Source organism: Rhinopithecus roxellana, chromosome 3 (assembly GCF_007565055.1).
Source record: "Rhinopithecus roxellana isolate Shanxi Qingling chromosome 3, ASM756505v1, whole genome shotgun sequence".
Taxonomy (NCBI): domain Eukaryota; kingdom Metazoa; phylum Chordata; class Mammalia; order Primates; family Cercopithecidae; genus Rhinopithecus; species Rhinopithecus roxellana.
This window is the reverse complement of record NC_044551.1, coordinates 84,253,351-84,278,943: the sequence shown is the minus strand read 5'-3', so window position 1 is coordinate 84,278,943 and position 25,593 is coordinate 84,253,351. Positions and strand designations below refer to the sequence as shown.

General features: G+C 44.9%; 1 protein-coding gene across 5 annotated transcripts in view; it reads right to left on the bottom strand.

Moving 5' to 3' along the window:
- The window catches only part of PDZD2 (PDZ domain containing 2), a 485,800-nt gene that overhangs the window by 122,504 nt on the left and 337,703 nt on the right, over positions 1 to 25,593 (bottom strand). For all 5 annotated transcript variants that reach the window (XM_030927372.1, XM_030927373.1, XM_030927374.1 and 2 more), the window contains one exon: positions 6,169 to 6,670. In XM_030927372.1, coding sequence (XP_030783232.1) covers positions 6,169 to 6,670 — 502 coding nt within the window. The remainder of the gene's footprint in view (positions 1 to 6,168; positions 6,671 to 25,593) is intronic.

The window sequence follows — 25,593 nt, the reverse complement described above, 5'->3', positions numbered from 1 at the left end:
GAGGTGGGCGGATCACTAGAGGTCAGGAGTTCGAGGCCAGCCTGGCCAACATGGTGAAACCCCCCCCCCCCCAACTAAAAATACAAAAAATTAGCTGGGCATGGTGGCAGGTACCTATAGTCCCAGCTATCTGGGAGGCTGAGGCAGGATAATCACTTGAACCCGGGAGGCAGAGGTTGCAGTGAGCTGAGGTTGCACCACTAAACTCCAGCCTGGGGGACAGAGTGAGACTTCATCTCAAAAAAAAAAAAGAAAAGAAAAGAAAATGTGATATATACCACAGAATACTCCTCAGTCATAAAACAGAATGAAATCATGTCTTTTGCAGCAACATGGATGGAACCAAAGGCCATTACCTTCAGTGAAATAACTCAGGACACAAAGTCAAATACTCCATGTTCTCACTCCTAAGTGGGAGGTGAACAATGGGTGCCCATGCAGAGTGGAATAATAGACACTGGAGACTGGAAAAGGGGGAAGCGGGGTGAGAGCTGAAAAATTATCTACTGAGTACAATGTTCACTATTCAGGTGATGGGTAAGTTAAAGCCTGAACTTCATCACTACGTAATATATGCGTTGAAGAAATCTGCACCTCCATCCCCCAAATATATAAAACATTTTTAAAAAATCAAAGGCTCTGCTCTTAGTCTATTGGGGACACAACAAGCCAAATGGTAATTGGAATACGTGGGGCTCAGGCACGAATGAAGACCAGCAGAGGGTACCGCAGGAGACAGAGGAGGAGATGGCTAACCACAGAGCAGGTGGCAGGAATGTCACGGAGGCCTTCTAGAGGAGGGTGTCTTGAGGCTTGGTCCCCCAGGAAAGGTAGAAGCTAAGCGACACAGGAGAGGGGAGAAGAAACCGGGAAGTGAGTGCACCACTCGCAAAGGCTCAGAGGTGACAGTAAGTATGGCTTTTGAAAAAGCTTGCAGTGAATTCACTCCAAATCAGGGAGGAAGAAAGCAGTAAGAAACTGGACATCAGCGATAGCTTCCAGATGGGGGTTAGTTACCAGAAAGGACAGGCCATGAGAAGCTTGCAACTTTCAGCCCTACCCCATCTTCTGGAGTCAGGGGAGAAATGCTGGATTTTGAGTTAACAAATCATCATGCCTTCGGGATGAAGCCTTCATACAAATCCCTAGAGTATGGGGTTCAGAGAGCTTCCAGGTTGGTGAATACATCCACCTGCCAGGAGGGTGATGCACCCCCCTCACCCCACCCTCCTTCACAGGGACAGAAGCTCCTGTGCTGGGAACCCTCTGGACCTCGCCTTATGCAATTCTTCATCTGTATTCTTTATTATATAATAAACTGGTGAAGGTAAAAAAGAAAAAAAGAAAGCAGTGAGAGATGGACGCAGACAGTTAAGCAGGAATCAGATAATAAAGGGCCTCGAATGACTGACAATGTGTTTGGTAACAACCATGAAGGCAAAGTGGACCCACCAAACAGGTTTCAGCCAGTGTGTGTGTGTGCACGCACATGTATGTTGTGCACCTATGTGTATGTGTGAGTAATGAAATGTGCTGTTTAGAAAGGTCCCTCTGGTGGCAGTTGGGACAGTGGATGAATGGGATAGGAATGGGGGCGATGTCCCAGGTAGTAGAGTACTATGATAGCCCAGGGGCGAAATGAAAGCAGCCTAGCCGAAAGCAGCCTGACCCAAAGTTACGGGAGTAAAGAGAGAGGGAGGCTGAGCTGCAGGATTTCAAAAGGAGCTACAGTTGATGGAACTTGGTGATTGACCGAACATGGCAGAAGGGAGCAGGAAGTGCTTCAGGTGACTCCAAGATGACCAGCTGTCCCGGTCTCCCTAGGACGGAGGGTTTCCCAGGATTTTCAGTGAGAAACCAGGGGAAGTTCTAGACAAACCAGTATGGTTGGTCACTCCCATTGAATCTCATCAAACTTCCAGCTTGGGCAAACTTTGGGGATGGGGAGACCTGGAGCACTGGAGTGGGTTCAGTGCTATGGGAAAGGGATGCGCTAAGTTTTAGGCATGATGTGAAATATCCAACATGGAGACATCCTGCAGGCAGTGGGCACAAAATTCAGGGGGCTCAGGAGAGAGCTGAGGGCTCAGACACAGACTTGGGAGATGTCACCAGGTAGGACAATGTAAGTTTGCCCAGTGGCCATCAGGGCTCAGGAGAGAGCTGAGGGCTCAGACACAGACTTGGGAGATGTCACCAGGTAGGACAATGTAAGTTTGCCCAGTGGCCATCAGGGCTCAGGAGAGAGCTGAGGGCTCACACACAGACTTGGGAGATGTTACCATGTAGGACAATGTGAGTTCACCCAGTGACCAAGGGGGCTTCCTGGAAAAGGACCATCCTCAGGCTGCCTCTGATGCAGACATGAGGGCTCATCAGGGAGATGTTCTGAGTGTGACGCTCCTTCGGAGTTTTCTACCTGTTTCTGCAGATGCAGATCCGGGCAGCCTGCATGAGGTCTCTGCTGAACCACTTACAGAGGAGGCATAGGAAAAGGGTCTGGTACTGTACAGGGTAGATTACGATTCCTAGGGAAATACTACAAATGTACCCATAGACATTCCCGTGCCAGTCATGAATAAACTGTCCTGCTTGGCAAGTGGTAGGATTCTTTTTTTGTTATGTGACTACATTTGGTTGTATTCATTTTCAACATGTAGCAATACAAAAATACATTACGTTCTATATAAGCAGATTCACAAAACCTCTCATCTTAGAGGAGTAAAGATCTTTGCTAAGAAGATAATGAGGAACTTTGAATTCATGTGTAAAATAGTTTGTCTACATCCTAGGAGAGTCTGTTTCAGAGGATAAATCCAACTTTGTCTTTTTAAATAGTAATCTGCTTATATATGTATTATTGTGAGTTAATGTTTTATAGAAAATACCATTTTTAAAAAAGAAAAATTTGTTTAAAGGAGATATATCTCCTATTGCTCTATTAAGAGGGAACCGGATGGAAAAGGCAAGACTGAGGGTTTATTTTAATGGAACATTTTCTTAGAACAAGTAACAGTCTATGAAAAAGAAGTGCCTGACAAACAAAAATGGTCTGAATGCTCTGAGCTTTTCTGTCATTTATTAAGTTTTTGCAGCTATATTAAATCATTATAAAGGCAGAAATGGAAAAATACATGTTTAATCTCCCATTATTCAAATGGAACAAAATACTCCCCCCTAAAGGCTTAAGAGGTAAATAGGCATTTTCTGTTTTTCTGGAAATTCCATTTTAGCATGACCTTGGTCTCTGTCCTGGAGTAAAAATAAAAATCCCGAGAACCTAAACAGGCTTGTGTGAAGGTCTATTGGTTCCAATTCGGGTGCCACCAGAATGTGGGGGAAAGCTGTGAAAATCTACTTTTTGCCAACCCTACTAATCCTGGGCAAGTGCACCTAATAAAGATAATTTTATGGTTGAACAGGGTGCTAAAATATTTGAGCCTGAGAAAACGTGTGGTCCATTCTGATTTACCAAGGCAAAAGGTATGACCCGGTGCCAAAACTCAGAATATGAATTATAAACAGTTACAAAGAATGCAAATTCCAGATGGCAAGTCTCCCCTTTCTTTTTTTTTTTTTTTTTTTTTTTTTTTTTTTTTTTTTTTTTTTTTTTTGAGGCGGAGTCTCGCTCTGTCGCCCGGACTGGAGTGCAGCGGTGGGATCTCAGCTCACTGCAAGCTCCGCCTCCCGGGTTTGTGCCATTCTCCTGCCTCAGCCTCCCGAGTAGCTGGGACTACAGGCGCCCGCCACCTCGCCCGGCTAGTTTTTGTATTTTTAGTAGAGACGGGGTTTCACTGTGTTAGCCAGGATGGTCTCGATCTCCTGACCTCGTGATCCGCCCATCTCGGCCTCCCAAAGTGCTGGGATTACAGGCTTGAGCCACCGCGCCCGGCCAGTCTCCCCTTTCTATAGGCATATGACTTTTTACAAAAATACCCTAAAGGCAATGGATCGCAGTTTGGTTGTTTTCACTCTTTCATTTATACCTCATAGGATAAAAGTTTTGAGCATAAAAACTAGGCAAAGGAACTCTGATATGCGTAGTCTTCAAATAGCGAATCCAGAAGTTCAATTATAATTAAATTTATTAATATAATTATTATGCTTAATTAAGGTGAGCAGAGGATGAGTAATCTCTTAAAAGTTTAGGTTTTGTTTGTTTTTGAGACAGTCTCACTCTGTTGTCCAGGATGAAGGGTAGTGGTGCGATTCTTGGCTCATAGCAACCTCCGCCTCCCAGGTTCAAGTGACCCTCATGCCTCAGCTTCAGCCTCCCGAGTAGCTAGGATTACAGGCATGTGCAACCATGCCCAGATAAGTTTTGTATTTTTAGTATTTTTGGTTTTGCCACGTTGGCCAGACTGGTATGAACTGGCATCAAGGGATCCACTTGCCTCGGTCTCTCAAAGTTCTGGGATTATAGGACTGAGCCACTGTACCTGGCCCTTTGTTCGTTTTAAAATCATTCCAAATTATTTCCACCGTGTCCTAGGTCAAATGAAGGCCTATTCTTTGGACTGTATGTGAGATTCAACCTTCTTTGGTGCTTTAAACCTTCAAATGATTAAGGGAACCAATACCCACTACCTTATTTTGCTCACATTAGGCTTTCTGTGTATGCACAATCTAATCATTAGGGAAGAAATCCTATCAAGATAGAGTACGCACTGATAAGAAACACATTATAATACTTTCACAGCCCTTAATTTGGAAGAGGTATATATTATAATTTTTTTTTTGTCCTTAATCCTTTTTGGGGAACTTATAAAATTGGTAGCAAATCATTGATGGAGACATCAATTTTTTTCTTATTCACACATTCTATTTACAAATAATGCCTTCTCTGTGTCCAACTTTATGAAGCTCACCCCACTCCTCAAATGAAGGAACATAACCTCTTGAGACAGGGGTTACTGTAATGCTTTTCAACCCACTGTACATTTGGCTACAATGGCAGAAATCACACTTACTCCCAGGGCACCACTTCTCAGCAGACAAAACTCAACTTGATACTTTTTGGTTTGTTTTTTTGAGACAGGGTCTTGCTCTGTCACCCAGGATGAAATGCAGTGGTGCAATCTTGGCTGTAACCTCTGCCTCCCAGACTCAAGCGATCCTCCCACTCAGGTCCCCAGCCAATTTTTTATATTTTTGGTAGAGACAGGGTTTCACCATGTTGCCCAGGTTGGTCTCATGCTCTTGAGCTCAAGCTATCCACCATCCTTAGCTTCCCAAGGTGCTGGGACTACAGTCACCAGCCGCCACGCCTGGCCTCAACGTGATACTCCTACACCCATTTTGATCTTTATAACTTTCTCTTTCATCCCTAAAGGTTGTCTCCTGAGTGAGAGAAGAAACCACTCAGCATACACATCAGCAATTTATCGTTTCAACTGCAGCCTGCAGGAATATCTAGGAGGATTCTTGGAATGAACATGTCTACCCTAAAGAAATGTAATTCTCATAAGACAGAATGTTGGTGCTAATGAGGGAGACCATTTGAGGCTAGAAGCTTACCCCTTATCATTCAGAATACACCTAAAGGCAAAGCGGGTATGGTAACCAACCTTGACCCTCACAGCTGGATTTCATAGTATCAGAGATTTTTGTCAAGCTTCCAAACTTCCCTAGAATTCAGCAATGTAGTAACACCATCCCATGAAAACATCACTAATTTTGAATTGCTAAAAATAAAGGCAGATGCTTCCCAGTGTACTGAATACCCTTCCTGTGTAATACTGAGGCTTAGATGTTTGTGATGTCAACTGCCATCAGGAATTCTTGGCCTTGCAGCAGCAATTCCACCGGTGACAGCAGTGATAAATAATGATGCAGCTAAGTACTTTATCTGGACCTCACATGACTCAAATTTTAACACAGAAGGCTTGAGTTTTCCACTTAGGATCACTTGACTAGCTCTTTATTTATGTAGGATAAAATGACTGGAGCTTTTTTGTCATTCTCCTCCGATCACTTTTCTTAATGCATTTGTTGGCTTCTCAATGCGAGGTCACCTTAGATCTATTTTTTAAACCTTAAAAGCAACTTCAAACAATATTTATTTTAAAATTCTGGTTCTGAGCCCAGCTTGTATTTCCCGCATGGGCTGGGCTGCAAAAACAAACACAATACATAAAATTCTGGTTCCGTAATCAAACCAAACCTTACCCGTGCCAGGCAGTCACTCGATTGGAAGTCCGTCTTCCCACCTTTTGAGAAGCGGCGTTTGTCATTGCTTGTGGTCAGAGGAGCATCTGTCTTTGGAATTCTATGCTCTGTCCCTCTGTCCACTTCTGACCTCTCTAGATGGGGTCCAGCCACCTCCTTGAGAGAATCTGGGCCATTTTCTAGCTGAAAGACATGGCCATTTCCAAGTTCAGGGTCAGGGCCGTTCTCCAGCTCAGTGCTGGGGTCACTGGACACCTCACGGCCAATGCTGCCCTTGGATTCTTCAGGGGCCTTGTCGGCAGGAGGCCTGGAGATGACCCCAAACTTTCTGGTTCGTTTTCCCTTTTTCGCAGTTCGGTCACCCAGCTCCAAGGTAGGTGTTTCTCCTGGTTCAGAGCTGTTGCTACTGTTGCCATTATAAGTGGAGTGGGCTTTGTGCTTAAAGCGACGCAGCATGATCAGGTAGATAAAGCCGCCATTCCAGCACTGCTCAGCCAGGTAACTGCAACAGACAGAGAGGTGCCAGTTAGAACCCCACGCACCCTTCCTGGACAGCACAGCAGACAGAGGCATTCAAGGGTCCACCCAAGTGACAACAAGTCGGCCGATGGACTGAGGTATTGAGCTTCCTAAAGAGATTCACCACCCGATTCACTCTTTTCACCTGTCATAATTGATGCAAACCATTACTCCCAAACTCCCAAAACAAACACAAAACCCCATGAACTAGAAATGACTAATTTAAGTACCACAGGATCAGGAGTTGAAGAAGGATTTTTCTAGGACCAGAGCCAATGCTAACATATCACTAAAAAATAATACACTTCTTCACTCCCACCATTTCTTGCATTGGAATTATGCTAGGCTCCCATCCATATAGTTCCAATGGAATGAAACTCTGAGTCCCCAGGGTAAAACATGGATAGAGTGGATTAGGGGAAGTACAAAGTTCTGCTCTTAGGAGCAAATAATCAACAGCACAACAACAGGAGCCTATGCCTCACTGAGCAGGGGTAACAGGCAGTGACTGGTATTAAAAGCCAACTGATGGATGGGTACAGTGGCTCACACCTGTAATCCGAGCACTTTGGGAGGCCCAGTGGGCAGACTGCTTGAGCCCAGGGGTTTGAGACTAGCTTGGGTGACATAGCGAAACCCCGTCTCTACTAACAATGCAAAAATTAGTCCAGTGTGGTGGTCCATGCCTCTGTAATCCCAGCTGTTCGGGAGGCTGAGGTGGGAGGATCACTTGGGCCTGGGAGACAGAGGCTGCAGTGAACCGAGATCACGCCACTGCATTCCAGCCTGGGTGACAGAGTGAGACCCTGTCTCCAAAAACACAAAACAAATAGGCAACTGGCTAAGTAGGCGCTGGTGGCAACCGTACACTGTGTTGAATGAGGATCGGGCTCATGTCGTAGTAACAGTCCTAGTTTGGGATGATCATAGCACACATGGAGTGTCATTTCCAGCCTGGACATCACATTAGGAGGAGCACTGACAATGTGGAAAACACACAGACAAAGGGGGACCAGGACAAAAGGCTGTTGGAGACCAGGAACAGCTGGAGGAATAAGGGACACTCAGCATGGAGAAGACAAGGGTCAGGGTCAGTCGCTTTTTCATATTTGAGGGCTGGCAGATATTTAGAAGCAGGAAACAATATAAAGGAGATAAGGTATGTGAAGCGTGACACATGATAACTACTCCAGATCTTAAAGAACGACAAGAAAATACAACATCAAATGAAATGAGTAATTAGGGGTATTCAGGACCAGATCATCAAAGCTTTGGCAAAGAAAACCCTTGCGCAAAGTCAGGAAACCAGGCTGGGCTGGACCCTCCACTTGTGCTACCTAAGATAAAGAAGCACAAATCCCTGATGAACCCAGGAAAACACCTTCCCCACTGGAATCTTGCCACATTCTACACGTCACTCGTTCCTAAGCAAAAGTGTCAACAACCAAATCCTTCAGAAATCAGATCTGCTTCTGGATCTTATACACCCACGCAGTAAAAGCCTGGGACTACATGCAATGCTGCCTCTGAAGAAATGATGACTGCAGGTAAATAGACATTAACATGCCTTCTGTGATCTTGTCATCAGGAAAATCAGACCTGAGAGCTGGGGCAGTCATTACATTACATGGGAAGGAGGCCAGGTCATAAAGGTCTCCTCTCATCTCATAGTGAGCTTTCACTTAGGTAGCAGGCAAGGGAGTGGGAAGGAGAGGTGACCACATGTGCTTGAAATGCACTAAATTCTGGCTCAAAGGCATATATTCCCCACACCTAATGGTCACGTTAATTGAATGACAGTGACTGTCTAACTAAAGGAGAGAATAATTCTCAATTTTTGCCATGGAATAAAGTGAACAACAACAACAAAAAAGGGACTCATGACTCAAACACGAACCAAACTCAATAAAATCCTTCTTTGATCCCAGGCTAGAAACCATACATGTATAAAACCAGACAGATAAAAGATGCCAGGTCATCCTGTGAAATACAGAGGGACAAAGAGGCATTGAGACCATCCATAAGGCCGGGTGCCGTAGCTCATGCCTGTAATCCTTGCACTTCGGGAGGCTGCGGCAGGAGGATAACCTGATGTCAGGAGTTCCAGACCAGCCTGGCCAACATGGTGAAACCGTCTCTACTAAAAATACAAAAGTTCACCAGTCGCGGTGGTGCGTGGCTGTAGTCTCAGCTGCTCAGAAGACTGAGGCACGAGAATCACTTGAACCCGAAAGGCAGAGGTTGCAGTCAGTTGAGACTGTGCCACTGCACTCCAGCCCGGGTGTCAGAGCAAGACTCCATCTCAAAAAAACAAACAAACAAAACACCATCCACTAGTCTCGAAAATAAAAATTAAACCTGTCTCTCAGCACAATTTTTCTTTTTCCTTTTTTTTTTTTTTTTTTTTTTTTGAGATGGAGTCTCACTCTGTCACCAGGCTGGAGTACAGTGGCACGATGTTGGCTCACTGCAACCTCTGCCTCCCGAGTTCAAGTGATTCTCCTGCCTCAGCCTCCCAAATAGCTGGGACTACAGGCATGTGCCAACACACCCAGCTAATTTTTGTATTTTTAGTAGAGACGGGTTTCACCATGTTGGCCATGATGGTCTCGATCTCTTGACCTTGTGATCCTCCTGCCTCAGCCTCCCAAAGTGCTGGGATTACAGGTGTGAGCCACCGTGCCCGGCACAATTTTTCCATAATGTATAGATTTCATTTCTTTGCATTGTAAACATTTTTTCCATAGTGGAAAAATCCATGGAAAGGTATAAAATCCTAAAAGTAGATAGCTAGGCTGTATTTAAAATTTAAAATACACGTGCGCTACTATTTAAAACACACATGCTCAGATGTCATGAAAAACAGTGCAGGGCATAAACACAAGACCAGATTGAAAGTGGGACACCCAAATCCTCATTCTGGCTTTGACCTAACCATTAACACAATGGCAACTGTTTTCCATCACACCTGATAACTGGGTCTTCCATTTCCATCACTGATGAACACATCAACAAATGTTGATATATCCATATAATAGAATATTATTTGTCAGTAAAAAGGAATAAATTATATGCTACAACATGGGTGAAACCTGGAAACATTATGCAAAGTGAAAGAAATCAGACCACAAAAAGCTCTGTGTTGTATGATTCCATTATATGACATGTCCAGAACAGGCAAATCCATAGAGACAGAAAGATTAGCGCTTGCCAGGAGCTGGGGGAGAGGGGAATTGGGACTCACTGCTAATAGATCCAGGGTTTTGGGGGGTGAAGGAAATGTTCTGGAATTAGTGATGGTTGCACAACCCAGCACTAAAACTCACTGAAATGTACACTTTAAAATGGTGAATTTTCTGTTATGTGAATTGTGTCTCAATTTTCAAAAAACAGTGAATATAGTATTACTGGGCAAATTTTGAGTTCATAGTGAATAGTATTATTATGGGCAAATTTTGAGTTCATTGTTTGAGTAGGTGCCTTATAGACACGATTTACCCAAGAACTGTCTTAACAGAAGATGAAAGTGCAACTTGGAAATATTAATCAGCTTGCCCAAGTTCACATCACTGCTGAGCAGCAGATCCAAACCTGCCTGATCCCAAAGCCCATACTCTTCCAAATCCCACTGTGCAATTCTCTTTACGTCACTGTCAACCCTGCACTTTAGTTTCCTCACCTGTAAAGTGAGGGTGTTAAAATGGATCATCTTGTTTGTTTTCACATTCTAATAATTGTGAATGCTAGTTTCCCAGGAAGAATTCTGGGAATAAGAGGAGCGAGCCATCCCAACAGTATTGATCTGGTACACAGCACAAAACATAAACCTGGAAAAAATAGATTTTTTTTTTTTTTTTTTTTTTTTTTTGAGACAGAGTCCCACTCTATTGCCCAGGCTGGAGTGCAGTGGCGTGATCTCAGCTCACTGCAACCTCCAACTCCTGGGTTCAAGGGGTTCTCCTACCTCACCCTCCCAAGTAGCTAGGATTACAGGTGACCACCACCACGCTCGGCTAATTTATTTGTATCTTAGTAGAGATGGGGTTTCACCATGCTGGCCAGGCTGGTCTGGAACTCCTGACCTCAGGTGATCCACCCACCTCAGGCTCCCAAAGTGCTGGAATTACAGGCGTGAGCTACCGCTCTTGGCCAGAAATACTCATTTTAGCTCCAAGCTGTCCTATGCCTCCGAAACATTTACGATCATCCTGAAAAAGATTTAGCTTGGAGACAAAGTTCATTTAAAATTGCTTTTTGGGAATCTATTTTTTATTAAATATGTTAAATCTCTAAACAACATGAGGAGTGGTATGCAGAGACCCTTTCAGTATCAAAAAAGCTGGCCTGTTGATTCAGAGTATAGGAACTTAAACATCTTTCTCCCCTGTACTCTCATGGAAGTTCCAAGAACCTTGGAAGGTGTCTGACTGAGACAGTATTTTACTTCTTCTGCAGGGTCCATTCTTGGCAAAATGACAAAGCCAAGAGGAGTTTATCTTGAGTTCAGCACCATCTCCCTGTCCTCTCCAGCTTCCTGGCAATAAATAAGACCCTGTCACCTTAAAGGAACTGTATGACAGGTTATTTTATTCCTTCCTGGACACTGAATTTTCTAAGGTCTTCCTGTAGACAAAGGACAATGAATGAATTATGGATGCTGCAGCAAGCTGGTGAGAAAGAGACTTTAAGTAGGGGGTACTTTTCTCAGAATTCTTTTTTTTTTTTTTTTTTTTTGAGATGGAGTCTCGCTCTGTCGCCCAGGCTGGAGTGCAGTGGCGCAATCTCGGCTCACTGCAAGCTCTGCCTCCTGGGTTCACACCATCCTCCTACCTCAGCCTCCCGAGTAGCTGGGACTATAGGTGCCCAACCACCACGCCCAATTAATTTTTGGTATTTTCAGTAAAGACAGGGTTTCACCATGTTAGCCAGGATGGTCTCGATCTTCTGACTTTATGATCCACCCGCCTTGGCCTCCCAAAGTGCTAGGATTACAGGCATGAGCCATTGCGCCCGGCCCAGAATTCTTGAAACCACCTTCAACATGAGGCCTCCACATTCTCTGTCCATATGTATTTAAATGATTTACCTAACTTTTCCAGCCCCTTCTGACTAATTCATACGCTCAAGTCCCTTTTCTGTTCAGTAGGATTCTTACCCAACATTAGAATCATTACACTAAACTCTGAAGTATTTGAGAAAGAAATGGAATATAATCACGTCCTCTAGAAAAATAGAAGGCTTCCTCTCCATAAACAGGTATGATTAGTCTTTCAGACACTTCTCCTTCACATATTTTTTAATTTGCAATTTTCCTTTGGTGTGCAAAATTATTAAGATTTATTTGACTTTGACCTTTGCAGGATGACTTTAAGACAAATGGGAAGACCAGGGTATCCAGAAATGACGTTCTGAGTTCTAGCCTAGAACCTTCCCTTTGAAATCTATTGTAGTTCTAAGAGACACAGTATCGCTCCGTTGCCCAGGATAGAGTGCAATGGTGTGATCTCAGCTCACTGCAGCCTCCGCCTCCCAGTTTCAAGTGATTCTCCTGCCTCAGCCTCCCAAGTAGCTTACAGGTGCACACCACCATGCCTAATTTTTTGTATTTTTAGTAGAGATGGAGTTTTGCCATGTTGGCCAGGCTGGTCTCGAACTCCTGGCCTCAAGTCATCTGCCCACCTCAGTCTCCCAAAGTCCTGGGATTACAGGAGTGAGCCACTGCGTCTGGCCAGTTGTAGCTCTACCTCACCAGACCTCTTCTTGCAAAAGGTGCCTTATCTGAAAGAAAGTTTTGAGCAACTCCTCTGTTCCTTGACGCTCTATCATAATTCTGGAGTCTGGGCTCTCCAAGGGAGGGAGTCCTGGGAAGAGGTTGGCGGGTGAGGGTGGGGGCTTAGAAAAGACAGAGGAATAAAGCTGCCTGGAGTTTAAAGACCAATGAAGACAAGAAAATAGATGAGAGAGGGGCAAATACAGGGAGACGTCAGAAGGCTGAAGACATACATAATTTATCTGTGCCTGGATTCTATTAAAAGAGGGCTTGAGGCAGTTGTATAGTTTTGATATTTGACTGTTTTGCCAAAACCTTTGGAAAAAAACAATTTCCAGGTACCTCTGAAAATCATCTTGGGTGTTCAGCCATCGATTATTGATGCCTGGCACACCGTGTGAACCCATGGCAGGTGCTGCCAAGCTGAACCGTGCGTGCCTATATGTGCAATTCAAAGTAACTTGGGGCCAGATGCCGTGGCTCATACCTTCATACCTGTAATCTCAGAGCTTTTGGAGGCCATGGTAGAAGGGTCGCTTGAGCCCAGGGGTTCAAAACCAGCCTGGGCAACATGGCAGGAAGCAGTCTCTACTTTAAAAATATATATATATTGGCCAAGCACATTGGCTCACGCCTGTAATTCCAGCACTTTGGGAGGCCAAGGCAGGTGGATCATGAGGTCAGGAGTTCGAGACCAGCCTGACCAACATGCTAAAACCCTGTCTCTACTAAAAATACAAAAATTAGCCTGGCGTAGTGGCGTGTGCCTGTAATCCCAGCTACTCAGGAGGCTGAGGCAGGATAATTGCTTGAACCCGGGAGTCAGAGGTTACAACAGTGAGCCGAGATGGCACCAGGGCACTCCGGCCTGGGCAACCGAGTGAGACTCTGTCAAAAAAAAAAAAAGGAAGGAAGGGAAGGAAGGAAACTTGTATCACCACCACTGGGCACTGGCTTGTACTACAATGCCATAAACACAAGAGAATTCTGAAGACTTTTCACTGAAGCAGGCACTCTTATTTCACTGGAGTATGTCAGGTCCCTACACAGACAACAGGAGAATAAACAACCACAAGGGGATGTTTACAGATGAGTTATTACTACAGGATCTGAGTTTATAGGATGGTACTAGCCGCTAATAGTCACCTTGCTGGACACACAGGATAGACAGAGAGCCATTAATTGCTCGTGCCCAGGATTTTCCCTCCCCTAAGAAGTAATGGGAGGCTACAAAGCTGTTTGCAGTCTTTTGAAAACCTGCTAAGCCTAATTAGAGAACTGTCTGATGCTGTAAATCTACAGGTTCCCAGAGAACAACTGGTTGAGAGGAAGTGTTAAATCTATATAGATTAATTTCCCAGGGAAGTCTTGGCTGAGAAACGGGGGCAAGTTTGGACAGTCCCATAAGAGGGATGGGACCCAGGTTGCCAAGGGCACTCTCTCGGGTGTTGCCTCCCCACTACATTCCACAAGCCTCCCTTGACAGAATCAAATTGTCCTTAGGGGACTCAAGCTGGAATTTTTTTGGCTGAATATTGTCTAGTAAGAGTGACTGACATCCTAGCCTGAGCAGCACAGTGAGACTCCATCTCTGCAAAAAATAAACAGGTGTAGTGGTGCACACCTGTAGTCCCAGCTACTTGAGAGCCTGAGGCAGGAAGATCACTTGAGCCTAGGAGATCAAGGCTGCAGTTAGCCATGATTGCGCCACCCCCGCCCTAGGTGACAGAGTAAGACCTTGTCTCAAAAAAAAAATGAGTGACTGATACCTTCGGTGTGCTCATAATACCTTCCCTGAAGATAATGGACTTCTTTGCTAGTACAGAAAGGGAGAGAGAGAGAGCCTTGTTCAGATGGAGGCAGACAGACAGGGCTTAGGTACACGAGGCTTTGAAAATAGGTCAGAGTCTAGGCCTAGGAGTAGATGTGACTAGAACAGTGCATTCCAACTGCTCACTGAAGGAACAGACTGAGGAAGCCACTTTCTACTACTTCTCACCTCCTCTACTCAGCATAAATGGCTGGGGCTGAGCACCACTTCCCTCCTCTCCCTTATCTGGAATCTAGAGCAGGGAATATGATATGGTTTGGCTGGGTGCCCACCCAAATCTCATCTTGAATTGTAGCTCCCATAATTGCACGTGTCATGGGAGGGACCTGGTGGGAGGTAATTGGATCACAGCAGTAGGTGTTTCCCGTGCTGTTCTCATGATAGTGAACAAGTCGCAAGAGATCCGATGGTTTTATAAAGGGGAATTCCCCTGCACATGCTCTCTTGCCTGCTGCCATGTAAGATGTGACTTTGCTCCTCATTCGCCTTCTACCATGATTGTGAGGCCTCCCCAGCCACACGGAACTGTGAGTCCATTAAATCACTTTCCTCTATAAATCACCCAGTCTTGGGTGTGTCTTTATTAGCAGCGTGAAAAACTAATACAGAATACAAATAAACAAAAATGTCTTCTTCATTACAAAATGTGTACGTTTAGTTATTTTTATCACAAAATTTAGATTGGAAGACACATGTTGAGTGAAGAAATAATTCGGGTAAATATTTGAGATATTTTTTTTTTTCTGACCAATGATACATTATCAGTCATTCACACCCGATTCAGATTATCAACTACCAAAACTTGTTACCATTACATAGTTTATTTTTTGTTTCTGAGACAGGGTCTCACTGTGTCTCTGGAATGCAGTAGCACCATCATGGCTCACTGCAGCCTCGACCTCCCAGGCTCAAGCAGTCCTCCTGCCTTGGTCTCCCAAAGTGCTGGCATTACGGGTGTGAGCCACCACACCCAGGCACCGCATAGTTTAGCAGTGGAATTTAAGTCACACTCATCTATCCACCAGGACAGAGATCCATATTGCCCTGAAGGAACTGGGGCTTGGGGAGCCAGTGCAAATATGCTGATGCTCTGGATACTGCTATTTCAGTCAGTAATGAATGCTTTTCATCTTTGAGCCAGGAGTCTGTCTTCTGCCAACATCCATAAAACCCTGGTGCGTTAGCTTGGTAGCATACTAGTAAAATCATAGTTCTTGACGTATAATGGGAAAATACACAAAATAAGTCAGTTTATAATTGGTCTTTTCCCCAACATTAAGCCTGTAAAAGGAGCTCAATGACATTTTATTCTTGATACCAATGATTAATATAAACCAATATGCATCTTAAAAATCAAACCAATACTGAAAATAAATTTTTCTTTTTTTTTCTTTTTTGTGAGACAAAATCTCACTCTGTAACGCAGCCTGAAATGCAGTGCTGCAAGCATAACTGACTGCAGCCAGCCGGGTGCAGTGGCTCACACCTGTAATCCCAGCACTTTTGGAGGCCGAGGTGGGCACATCACCTGAGGTCAGGAGTTAAGAGACCAGCCTGGCCAACATAGTGAAACCTCATCTCTACTAAAAATACAAAAATTAGCTGGGCGTGGTGGTAGGTACCTGTAATCCCAGCTACTCAGGAGGCTGAAGCAGGAGAATTGCTTGAACCCAGGAAGTGGAGGTTGCAGTGAGCCAAGATGGCACCACTACATTCTAGCCTGGGTGACCGAGTGAGATTCCGTCTCAAAACAAAATGACACAAAACAAACCTCACTGCAGCCTTGAACTCTTGGGTTCAAGTGATCCTCTTGCCTCAGCCTCCCAAGTGGCGCAGGCCACCACTCCCAGCTATTTTAATTTTTATGTAATAGAAATGGGGTCTTGCTATGTTGCCCAGGCTGGTCTCAAACTCCTAGCCTCAAGTGATTCTCCTGTCTCAGCCTCCCAAAGTTCTGGGATTACAGGCATGAGCCACTGAGTCCAGCTGAAAATAAATTTCTCTTTAAGACAGAACAGAGGTAGGATTATATTAAGAGGAGTAAGAAAGAGATATTTTACTCTATGGTTGCATAACACTAATTAAATTCAGGATACCAGCTTCTAAGGCAGCAGTTACATTTGTGTCAATCAGCATTAAGTGTCCATCCTCCACCTTTCCCTGGTTAAATTCCACCTCTTGCACTCATTGGACCATTAGCTGCAATATCCCTCTGTGCTGAAGCAGAGCTAGTTCTTTTTCTGTTTACTGCTATGAGCTCCTAGATTTAAGGAGTACAAAGAGGGAGAACTACAGAAAACACCAGATAAAAAGCAGCTAAATGATATGATCAATGAAAAAAAATATTTTGACCTCTATGCAACAAAGTATCACCGACTTTCATATTGATCTTGAAAGTTCACATCTCAAACTATCACAAATGAGTTAAATTCACAACTCTTATAACGAAGTAACTCCACCATAGGATGTACTGCACATTTCCACTCCAATAAAGCATCACAGGAAGGGATTAACAGCGTGGCCTTTCTATCATGTAAGCTTACACGAAGATTTGGTTTCCTCAAAGGTTTTCATGTACCTCCTTTCTGCATGAATCAATAAAAGCTTTTTACAGCACCCATACACCTGTTGGAAATAGGAACTCGGAAGCTAAATGAAGCAGAAAATGCTTGATCAACGATCTGAACTGATTTTATAAAATGTACTGCAGAGATACTGGCCCTAAAGAGAAAATCTCTAGGCTTGTATTTGCCAGTGATTGCATTTCTTTATTAAATTATTGTGAGTGGATCAAGGTTTCTTATAATTCTCTAAGATTTACCTGCAGTCTATACACCATCAAATTAGAACTCTAGCCACACTGCTCTACCACACAACTTATCTTGATGAGGTTGACCACATTTTCCCGGAGGGGTGGTACGACAGGGAGTGCTGGGAAAGTCAGTCTTTGCTGTACGTGATCGAGTCAGTCTCACCTCATCAGGGAACTGAGGAGCATCAGAACACGTACGTAGGAACTCATTTCACTTTTTTTCCTCTTGACATAATGCTATCTTTTCTGGTCAGAAAATTACTAGTTGTTCATTACAAATTCACTCGCTCATTATTCATTCAAATAGTTATTGAATACCCGCTACAAGCTAGGCACTGTTCTAGGCATTCGAGGACACAGAAGTGAACCAAGATTCCTGTCTTTGTGGAGCTTACAATCTAGTGGGGGCAAACAGACAAACAATACACCTATGAAAGTAAGCATCCAACTATAAGGTGTGTTACAAAGTGAGATGGGCTATAAGAAATAGAAAACACTGAAAAGGCCGGGTGCTGTGGCTCACATCTGTAATCCCAGCACTTTGGGAGACTGAGGCGGGTGGATCATTTGAGCTCAGGAGTTAAAGATCAGCTTGGGCAACATGGTGAGACCCCCATCTCCATAAAATTAGGCAGGCGCAGTGGTGTGCACCTCTGCTCCTAGCTACTTGGGAGGCTGAGGCTGAAGAATCGCTTGATCCTGGGAGGCAGAGGCTGCAGTGAACCAAGATCGCGCCATTGCACTCCAGCCTGGGCAATGGGAGTGAAACCCTAAACAAAACACTCAACAGGCTACAAAGGTTCCAGCATGCCAAGGGTTGGAAGTCAGGTTGAAATTTTAAATTCTGCAGTTAGAGTAGCCCCACTGGGAAGAATACATTGAAAAAAGACTTGCAGAAGTCAAAGAGTTGGCTGTGCAGCTACCTGGGAGAAGAGTGTTCCAGACAGAGGGAACGGCCAGCGCAGAAGTGGTCAACTGGAATCATACCTGCTGTGTTGGTGACACACCAAGGAGGCCTTTGTAGCTGCAAAGTAGTGAGTGAGGAGTAATAGGAGGTAAGTTAGGAGAAGTAACAGAGACCCATTTATGCAAGGACTTGTAGTAGGCTGTTGTTAAAGACTTTTGTGCAAACTGGGGAGCTACTGAGTTTTGAGCAGAGGAGTAATGTGAAATGCATTACATTTTAACACGACCTCTTTATTTCTGTGTTGAGAATAGACTATGATTGGGCAAGGTTAGAAGCAGAGAGACCAGAGAGAATAACATCTACAGGAATTCCAGCAAGAGAAAAGGTGGCTCACTGTAGAATAGCAGTGAAAGTGGTATGGGCCGGGCGCGGTGGCTCAAGCCTGTAATCCCAGCACTTTGGGAGGCCGAGACGGGTGGATCGCGAGGTCAGGAGATCGAGACCAACCTAGCTAACACGGCGAAACCCCGTCTCTACTAAAAATACAAAAAACTAGCCGGGCGAGTTGGCGGGCGCCTGTAGTCCCAGCTACTTGGGAGGCTGAGGCAGGAGAATGGCGTAAACCCGGGAGGCGGAGCTTGCAGTGAGCTGAGATCCGGCCACTGCATTCCAGCCTGGGCGACAGAGCGAGACTCCATCTCAAAAAAAAAAAAAAAAAAAAAAAGTGGTATGAAATGGCCAGAATCATCATCAATGATGAAAGTGGAGACAACGGCTTTTGCTATTTGATTGGATACGGGATGTGGAGTCAAGACGGTACTATGGTTTTAGTGTATGTGTCCCTCCAAAATCCCAGTGTTGGAACTTAAATCCCAATGTGATAGCATTAAGAGGTGAGGTATTTAGGATGTCATTATACCATGGCGTCAGATGCCTTGTGAATGGGATTAGCTACCTAATAAAAGGACTGGAGGAACTAGCAAGGCCTCTTCTGTTCTTCCATTCTTCCTACTATAAGAGGACACAACGTTTATCCCCTCTGGAGGATGCAGCAACAAGGTGCCATCTTGGAAGCAAAGACCACACCCTTACTAGACACCAAGCTTGCTAGTGCCTTGATCTTGGGCTTCCCAGCCTCCAGAACTGTGAGAAACAAGTTTCTGTTTTTATGAATCACCCAATCTGTGGTATTTTTGTTATAGCAGCACGAATGGACTGAGACAGGTGGTATCTAGGTGTCGTAGCACCTGAAAGGATGGAGTGAGCAGTCATCACCTGAGGCTGTAGAGCAGCTTTCTGGGGAAGGGTCTATCTGACCTATTCTGAATGCATAAATCTGTTCAGAAGTTCTGGACACCTTGAGTTTGAGATGCTCATGTGGTAGTTGTGAGGCAGCTGGATATCTGAATCCGGATTTGGGGGCAGCAGACTGGTCTGGAGATAAAAGTGTGGGAAGTGTCAGCATGTTGATGGTGAAGTCTCCTGAAGATAAATACCTTTAGGGGGATTTCCTAGGTCAAAGGTCTTACTGGGTCATAAGCACATTCGAATTCTTTCATATGTACTGTCTTTCATATGTACTTTAGCAAGAGGGTGACAATTCAGAATCCCATCAGTGGTGTCTTAGAGAACCCATGTGTTCCTGAATATTATCACTCTTTTTTTTAAATTAATTTTGAGGTGGAGTCTCACTCTGTCACCCAGGCTGGGGGGCCGTGGCGCGATGTTGGCTCACTGCATCCTCCACTTCCCAGGTTCAAGCGATTCTCCTGCCTCAGCCTCCCGAGGCTGGGATTACAGGTGCCCGCCATCACGCCCGGTTAATTTTTATATTTTTAGTAGACAAGATTTCTTCATGTTGGTCAGGCTGGTCTCAAATTCCTGACCTCAAGTGACCCGCTCACCTCAACCTCCCAAAGTGCTGGGATTACCTGCGTGAGCCACTGTGCTCTTGTGATTCTTTATCATCTTTTCACTCTTGATGATCCTTGCCAGTCTAATAATCAAAAGTTACGTCACTTTACTTCAAATCCACAAGTCAGTGATGACTACTGAGGTCAAAATTCTTAGTAGTCATTTGTCTTGAGAATTGCCTATTTTTGCCCTTTGTAAAACTTTTTAATCTGTGTACCTTCGTGCACCAGCATAGTGCACCACATAGTGGCACCACAACAAATGCTGGTTCATGAAAAGATCCATTTAAAAAAAAAAAAAAAAAAGGCTCTTTAAAAGATGACTTTACTCAGGCATATCTAATATCTAACATATATACTTCATCTGTTTCGAATGTATAATTCAATGATTTTTAGGAAATTTACCCAGTTGTGTGACCATCACCATAAATCAGTTTAGGACATTTTCATTAATAAAGATCCCTCATGCTCACTTCACAGTTAATGCCCATTCCAATCCCAGCCACCACTTTCTATCTCTAGAGGTCTACCTTTTCTTGAGCCATTTAACCCCTACAAAAATCTCTATTTGTGAGAGTATGTCCTTTTTTTTTTTTTTTTTTTTTTTTGTTGAGAGGGGGCCTTGCTCTGTCACCCAGCCTGGAGTGCAGTGGTGTAATCTCAGCTCACTGCAAGCTCCGCCTCCCAGGCTCAAGCCATTCTCCCACCTCAGCCTCCTAACTGGGACTACACTACAGGTGTGCACCACGATGCCGGGCTAATTTTTTGTATTTTTGGTAGAGACAGGGTTTCACCATGTTTCCCAGGCTGGTCTCGAATTCCTGAGCTCAAGCGATCTGCCCACCTCGGCCTCCCAAAGCACTGAGATTACAGGCATGAGCCATCGTGCCTGGGTGAACATGTCCTTTTGGTGGTATCTTTCTCACTTTCCTAACATGCCCCATTACCCTGAAGAGACAAGACCTCATAGTCCTGCTAGCATCTCACACATCCTTTCCCCTCACATCAGTCCAGTGAGTATCTAATATTCCATCTAGTTTAGGCCATAAATCCCCTGGTGGCCCCTTCCACCTCCGAAGCTTGCTCATGTGACCCCACTTCAGTGGAGAAAGCATCCTCTCCACATTATTCCCACCGTTCCAACGTCACAAACCAACTCTACTTTGTCATCATGCAACCAAGTCTTTCCTCATTAACAGAAGTTCTAAACACTGCTAAAGTAATAGCGTATGATATGTTTTCGTTTTTATCTATCCGGGCTGCTATAACAAATTACCATAGACTGGGTGGCTTATAAACAAAGAAAATTTATTTCTCACAGTTCCGGAGGCTGAAAGTCCAAGATCAAGGTACAGCAGACTTGATGTCTGGCGAGGGCCACTTCCCAGTTCACTGATGGTGCCTTCGTGTTTTGTCTTCATGTGGTGCATGAAGTAAAGGTGCTCTCTGGAGTCTCGTTTTTTTGTTTTGTTTTGTTTTGTTTTTGTTTTTGAGACGGAGTTTCCCTCTTGTTGCCTGGGTTAGAGTGCAACGGCACAATCTCAGCTCGCCCCAACCTCCGCCTCCTGGGTTCAAGCAATTTTCCTGCCTCAGCCTCCCTAGTAGCTGGGATTACAGGCATGTGCCACCATGTCTGGCTAATTTTGTATTTTTAGTAGAGACGGGGCTTCTCCATGTTGGTCAGGCTGGTCTCGAACTCCCAACCTCAGGTGATCTGCCCACCTTGGCCTCCCAAAGTGCTGGGATTATAGGCGTGAGCCACTGCACCTGGCTTGTTTTTTATTTTTGAGGCAGAGTCTCACCCTGTCGCCTAGGCTGGAGCGCAGTGGTGCGATCTCAGCTCACTGCAACCTCTGCCTCCCAGGTTCAAACCATTCTTCCACCTCAACCACCAGAGTAGATGGGATTACAGACATGCGCTACCACGCCTGGCTAATTTTCGTATTTTTAGTAGAGATGGTGTTTCACCATGTTGGCCAGGCTGGTCACAAACTGGAATCTCTTTTGTAAGTGTACTAATCCCATTCACGAAGGCACCACCCTCATGATCTAATCACCTCCCCGAGGCCTCACCTCCAAATACTTTCACATGGGGGATTAGATTTCAACATGTGGATTCTGGGTGGAGAGAACATTCAGTCTATAGCAGTTGTATATGCTAATATATTCATGTTACCATGCAATCATATCAACTGCATTTTATTTACTTTCTCTATGTATTCGTGTCCAAATCTCTTCTCTACTTTCTTTGCCTGGCTCATGTGCTAATAAGCTTCCAAACCTCCCCTGTGCCCTGCTCCCTGGACCAGCCAAAACATGTCTTTCATATCACAGGGGGCTTTGCTATGACTTGTCCTTCAGAGCTGAAGACTGGCCAGGGCTGAACAACAGAAAATCCAGGGCATCCTCCTCACTAAGTCTTCAGCCCCGCCAGGTGCACTGCCCGTAGCAAGTTCTGCGCTTTCCTACACATAGCAGTGCCCTTAGCCTTGCCTTGGAAGAGACTACTATCAACGCCCAGGGATAACTGAAGGCAGACCGTGTCTCAGAGATTATGTCTGATGTATCTTCTAACCTCAAGGCCACCACACCCTGAAAAGTGTGTCCAAGATGATCTAAGGGCTGAGTTGCACACTGCCCCTGCCACATCTCCCGTGTTCCTCCACTGTGAGAGCTGCTGGCACATTTGCCGTTTCTGCCTTTCTCCAAACCAGCCAAATCCAACAGGTCACCACCAGCCAGTAAGTAATCCTCAAACCCGCATAGTACAGCATCCAAAAGGCAGCCACTCTCCTTACCTTCCTCAGAGGTGACTCTAAAAGAAGGGAGATTCCCGTGGGTCCATGTATCTCGGAAGGCATTTGATCCTCCTCACACACAAATTCAAACATTGATGGCATGTCTGTACCCTCCAGTTCCCTCCGCTTTCAAGTGGATCCAGCTCCATCTTGAAACAATTTCCCCAGCTCGCCTCAATTCTTCCCAGCGTCCGCTCCATTGGCCTGGGCCAGAGCCTGCCTCCACCTTGTGCCAAGCCTGGTTTCATTTATGTCAAAACAGCTTCCATCAAAATAGTGGGCTTCTTTTCTGAATTTATTTCACAGTTTTGAAACCAGCAGAGAAAAGATATTCAAGAAATTACAAAAATGACTATCCCCATCAACATGTTCTGGCTAAGGTCACGCACTGTTCTCCTGAATCTCTTCTCTGCAGTGTATGGAGCATTTTTGAAGATCTGATTTTCTCTTTCTTTTCAGAGGCTCTGTGGCAGACAGGCAGGCTGACTGGGCTGGCAAGTCCCCTAATCTATGATGGCTCATGCAGACTGGCTTGCTAAGTTCTGTGACCTTCCACCCCAAGCAAAGGACACACTCCTTAGAAGCCAAGCTTGTTGGATATTTTCCCTGTTGTTCATCTGTCTTCACGATCCTTTCGAATTTTTCCTCTTGGTTTATAGGACTTTGATTACAAGAAAACTAAACCAACAGAATGCTGGCCTAGAAAAACGGATAAGCCATGTCTTTACAGATGTTGACAGAGCAACTTTTAAGTCTTGGATTCTGATCAGTGCACTCTTCATGGGTCTGTTGACAGCTGGAACTGTGATGGGTTCAATCTCTCTGCAACTCCTGGTTCTCAGTTATATTCAGAAAGGAAAATGCAGAGGCATTTGAATTTACCTACTGGGATTTAATTTAAAAATAATAGTAAGTGAAGCATTAAGGAAACCCTAAATTGTTGGATGCACAAACACAAATGATGAAAATGCAAAGCTTGCTTTTAATGATATGTTTATTTTAGAACTTCCAAAAACGAATGTGGGTTTTATAAAAGACATGGGGGGAGGTCCAGTATTAACTATAGTAACTATACTCTGTGTACTGTGTTAACTGCACACACACATCAGCTCATTTCAATCTAAAACAACCCTACCAAGGTAGAATTTATAATGTCTTTTAAAGGTAAGAAAACTGAGGTTTAAAGAGATTAACTTGCCCAAGGTCAAAAAGCTGAAAACGGTAGAGCTGGGATTCAATTCTGCCCCTCTGTCTGATTCCCCAAAAAACCCTTACCATGACCTTAGGATTCCTTGTGGCAAAGTCCCATCCTAATGCTGCTCATCATGACCAGGTTTGGATAAGGAAAAGGGCTGCAGCTTCAAACAACCCAAGGAGGACTTGTCCCACTTTAACTTTTAACTTGCTAAAGGATTGCATTTTAAGTGTTTTGGGTTTTTTTTTTTTTTGGAGATGGAGTTTCACTCTTGCCCAGGCTGGAGTGCAATGGCAGGATCCAGGTTCACTGCAACCTCTGCCTGCTTCCTGGGTTCAAGTGATTCTCCTGCCTCAGTCTCCCGTGTAACTGGGATTATAGGTGTGTGTGCCACCATGCCTGGCTCATTTTTTGTATTTTTAAATAGAGATGGGGTTTCGACATGTTGGTCAGACTGGTCTTGAACTCCTGACCTCAGGTGATCCACCTGCCCTGGCCTCCCAAAGTGCTAGGATTATAGGGGTGAGTCACTGTGCCTGGCCAAAGTTTCCATTTTTAAAGCAGCTCCAGAAAAGCCCCAGCTCTTACAGCTGGCAACCTTTGGTATGCAAATACAGGCCATTAGAAACTGGGTCCACCCAAACATGGCCATTCTCACTGTTGTCTTCTTGCCCTTGCTCCACATGTGCCTGGCAACATGGCCACCCCCACATATCCCCACGTGTGTAGAATATCACGGTGCCCTATATTTGCATATTAAAAGGATAGGGATAGGGTGGGAGGGCCAGTGTTTTTGCAGGTTAGGTAAATGACACGTCTGGTCAAACCAATCCCCTGTGTCCTATGCAAATCAGACACTGCCTCCTCCAGCCTCTACATATACCTGGCTGGTTTCCACCCCGCTTGGGGGTCTCCTCTTTTGGCTTTGGAGCCCCGCTCCCTCTCTGTATGGGGGAGCCTCTTCCTTCTGCCTTTTCTTTCTTATTAAACTCTCCACCACGCCTTAAAACCACTCCACGTGTGTCCGTGTCTTTTTATCTAATTTGACTGGAGAGAAAGAACCTGGTGTTCCTCCACTCATCGGAGCCCTATCCGAGTATTGGGTTGGTGCCATTAAAATGGCAAAAACCGGCCGGGTGCGGTGGCTCACGCCTGTAATCCCAGCACTTTGGGAGGCTGAGGTGGGCGGATCACGAGGTCAGGAGATCCAGACCATCCAGGCTAACATGGTGAAACCCCGTCTCTACTACAAATACAAAAAACTAGCAGGGCATGGTGGCGGGCGCCTGTAGTCCCAGCTACTCGGGAGGCTGAGGCAGGAGAATGGCGTGAACCCGGGAGGCGGAGCTTGCAGTGAGCGGAGATCTTGCCACTGCACTCCAGCCTGGGCGACAGAGCCAGACTCCGTCTCAAAAAAAAAAAAGAGCAAAAACGCCAATTAGTGTTGTACCAACCAAATATTTCCCAAAAAGGAGATGGTGGGAAATAACAGTCGTCAAAACAGGCCGATCAGGAATGGACAGGACTCAGCTAATCTGGACGTAAAAGAAGATGCTGGAGGCATATTTGGAAAGCCAGGTTGGATGAAAGGCATCCACGAAGATTTCTGTTCAATCTGTGGCTGGTAGTGGGAAAAATAACAACAACAAAAAGGGCCCCTTCCAGTTGGGACTCTCTGTC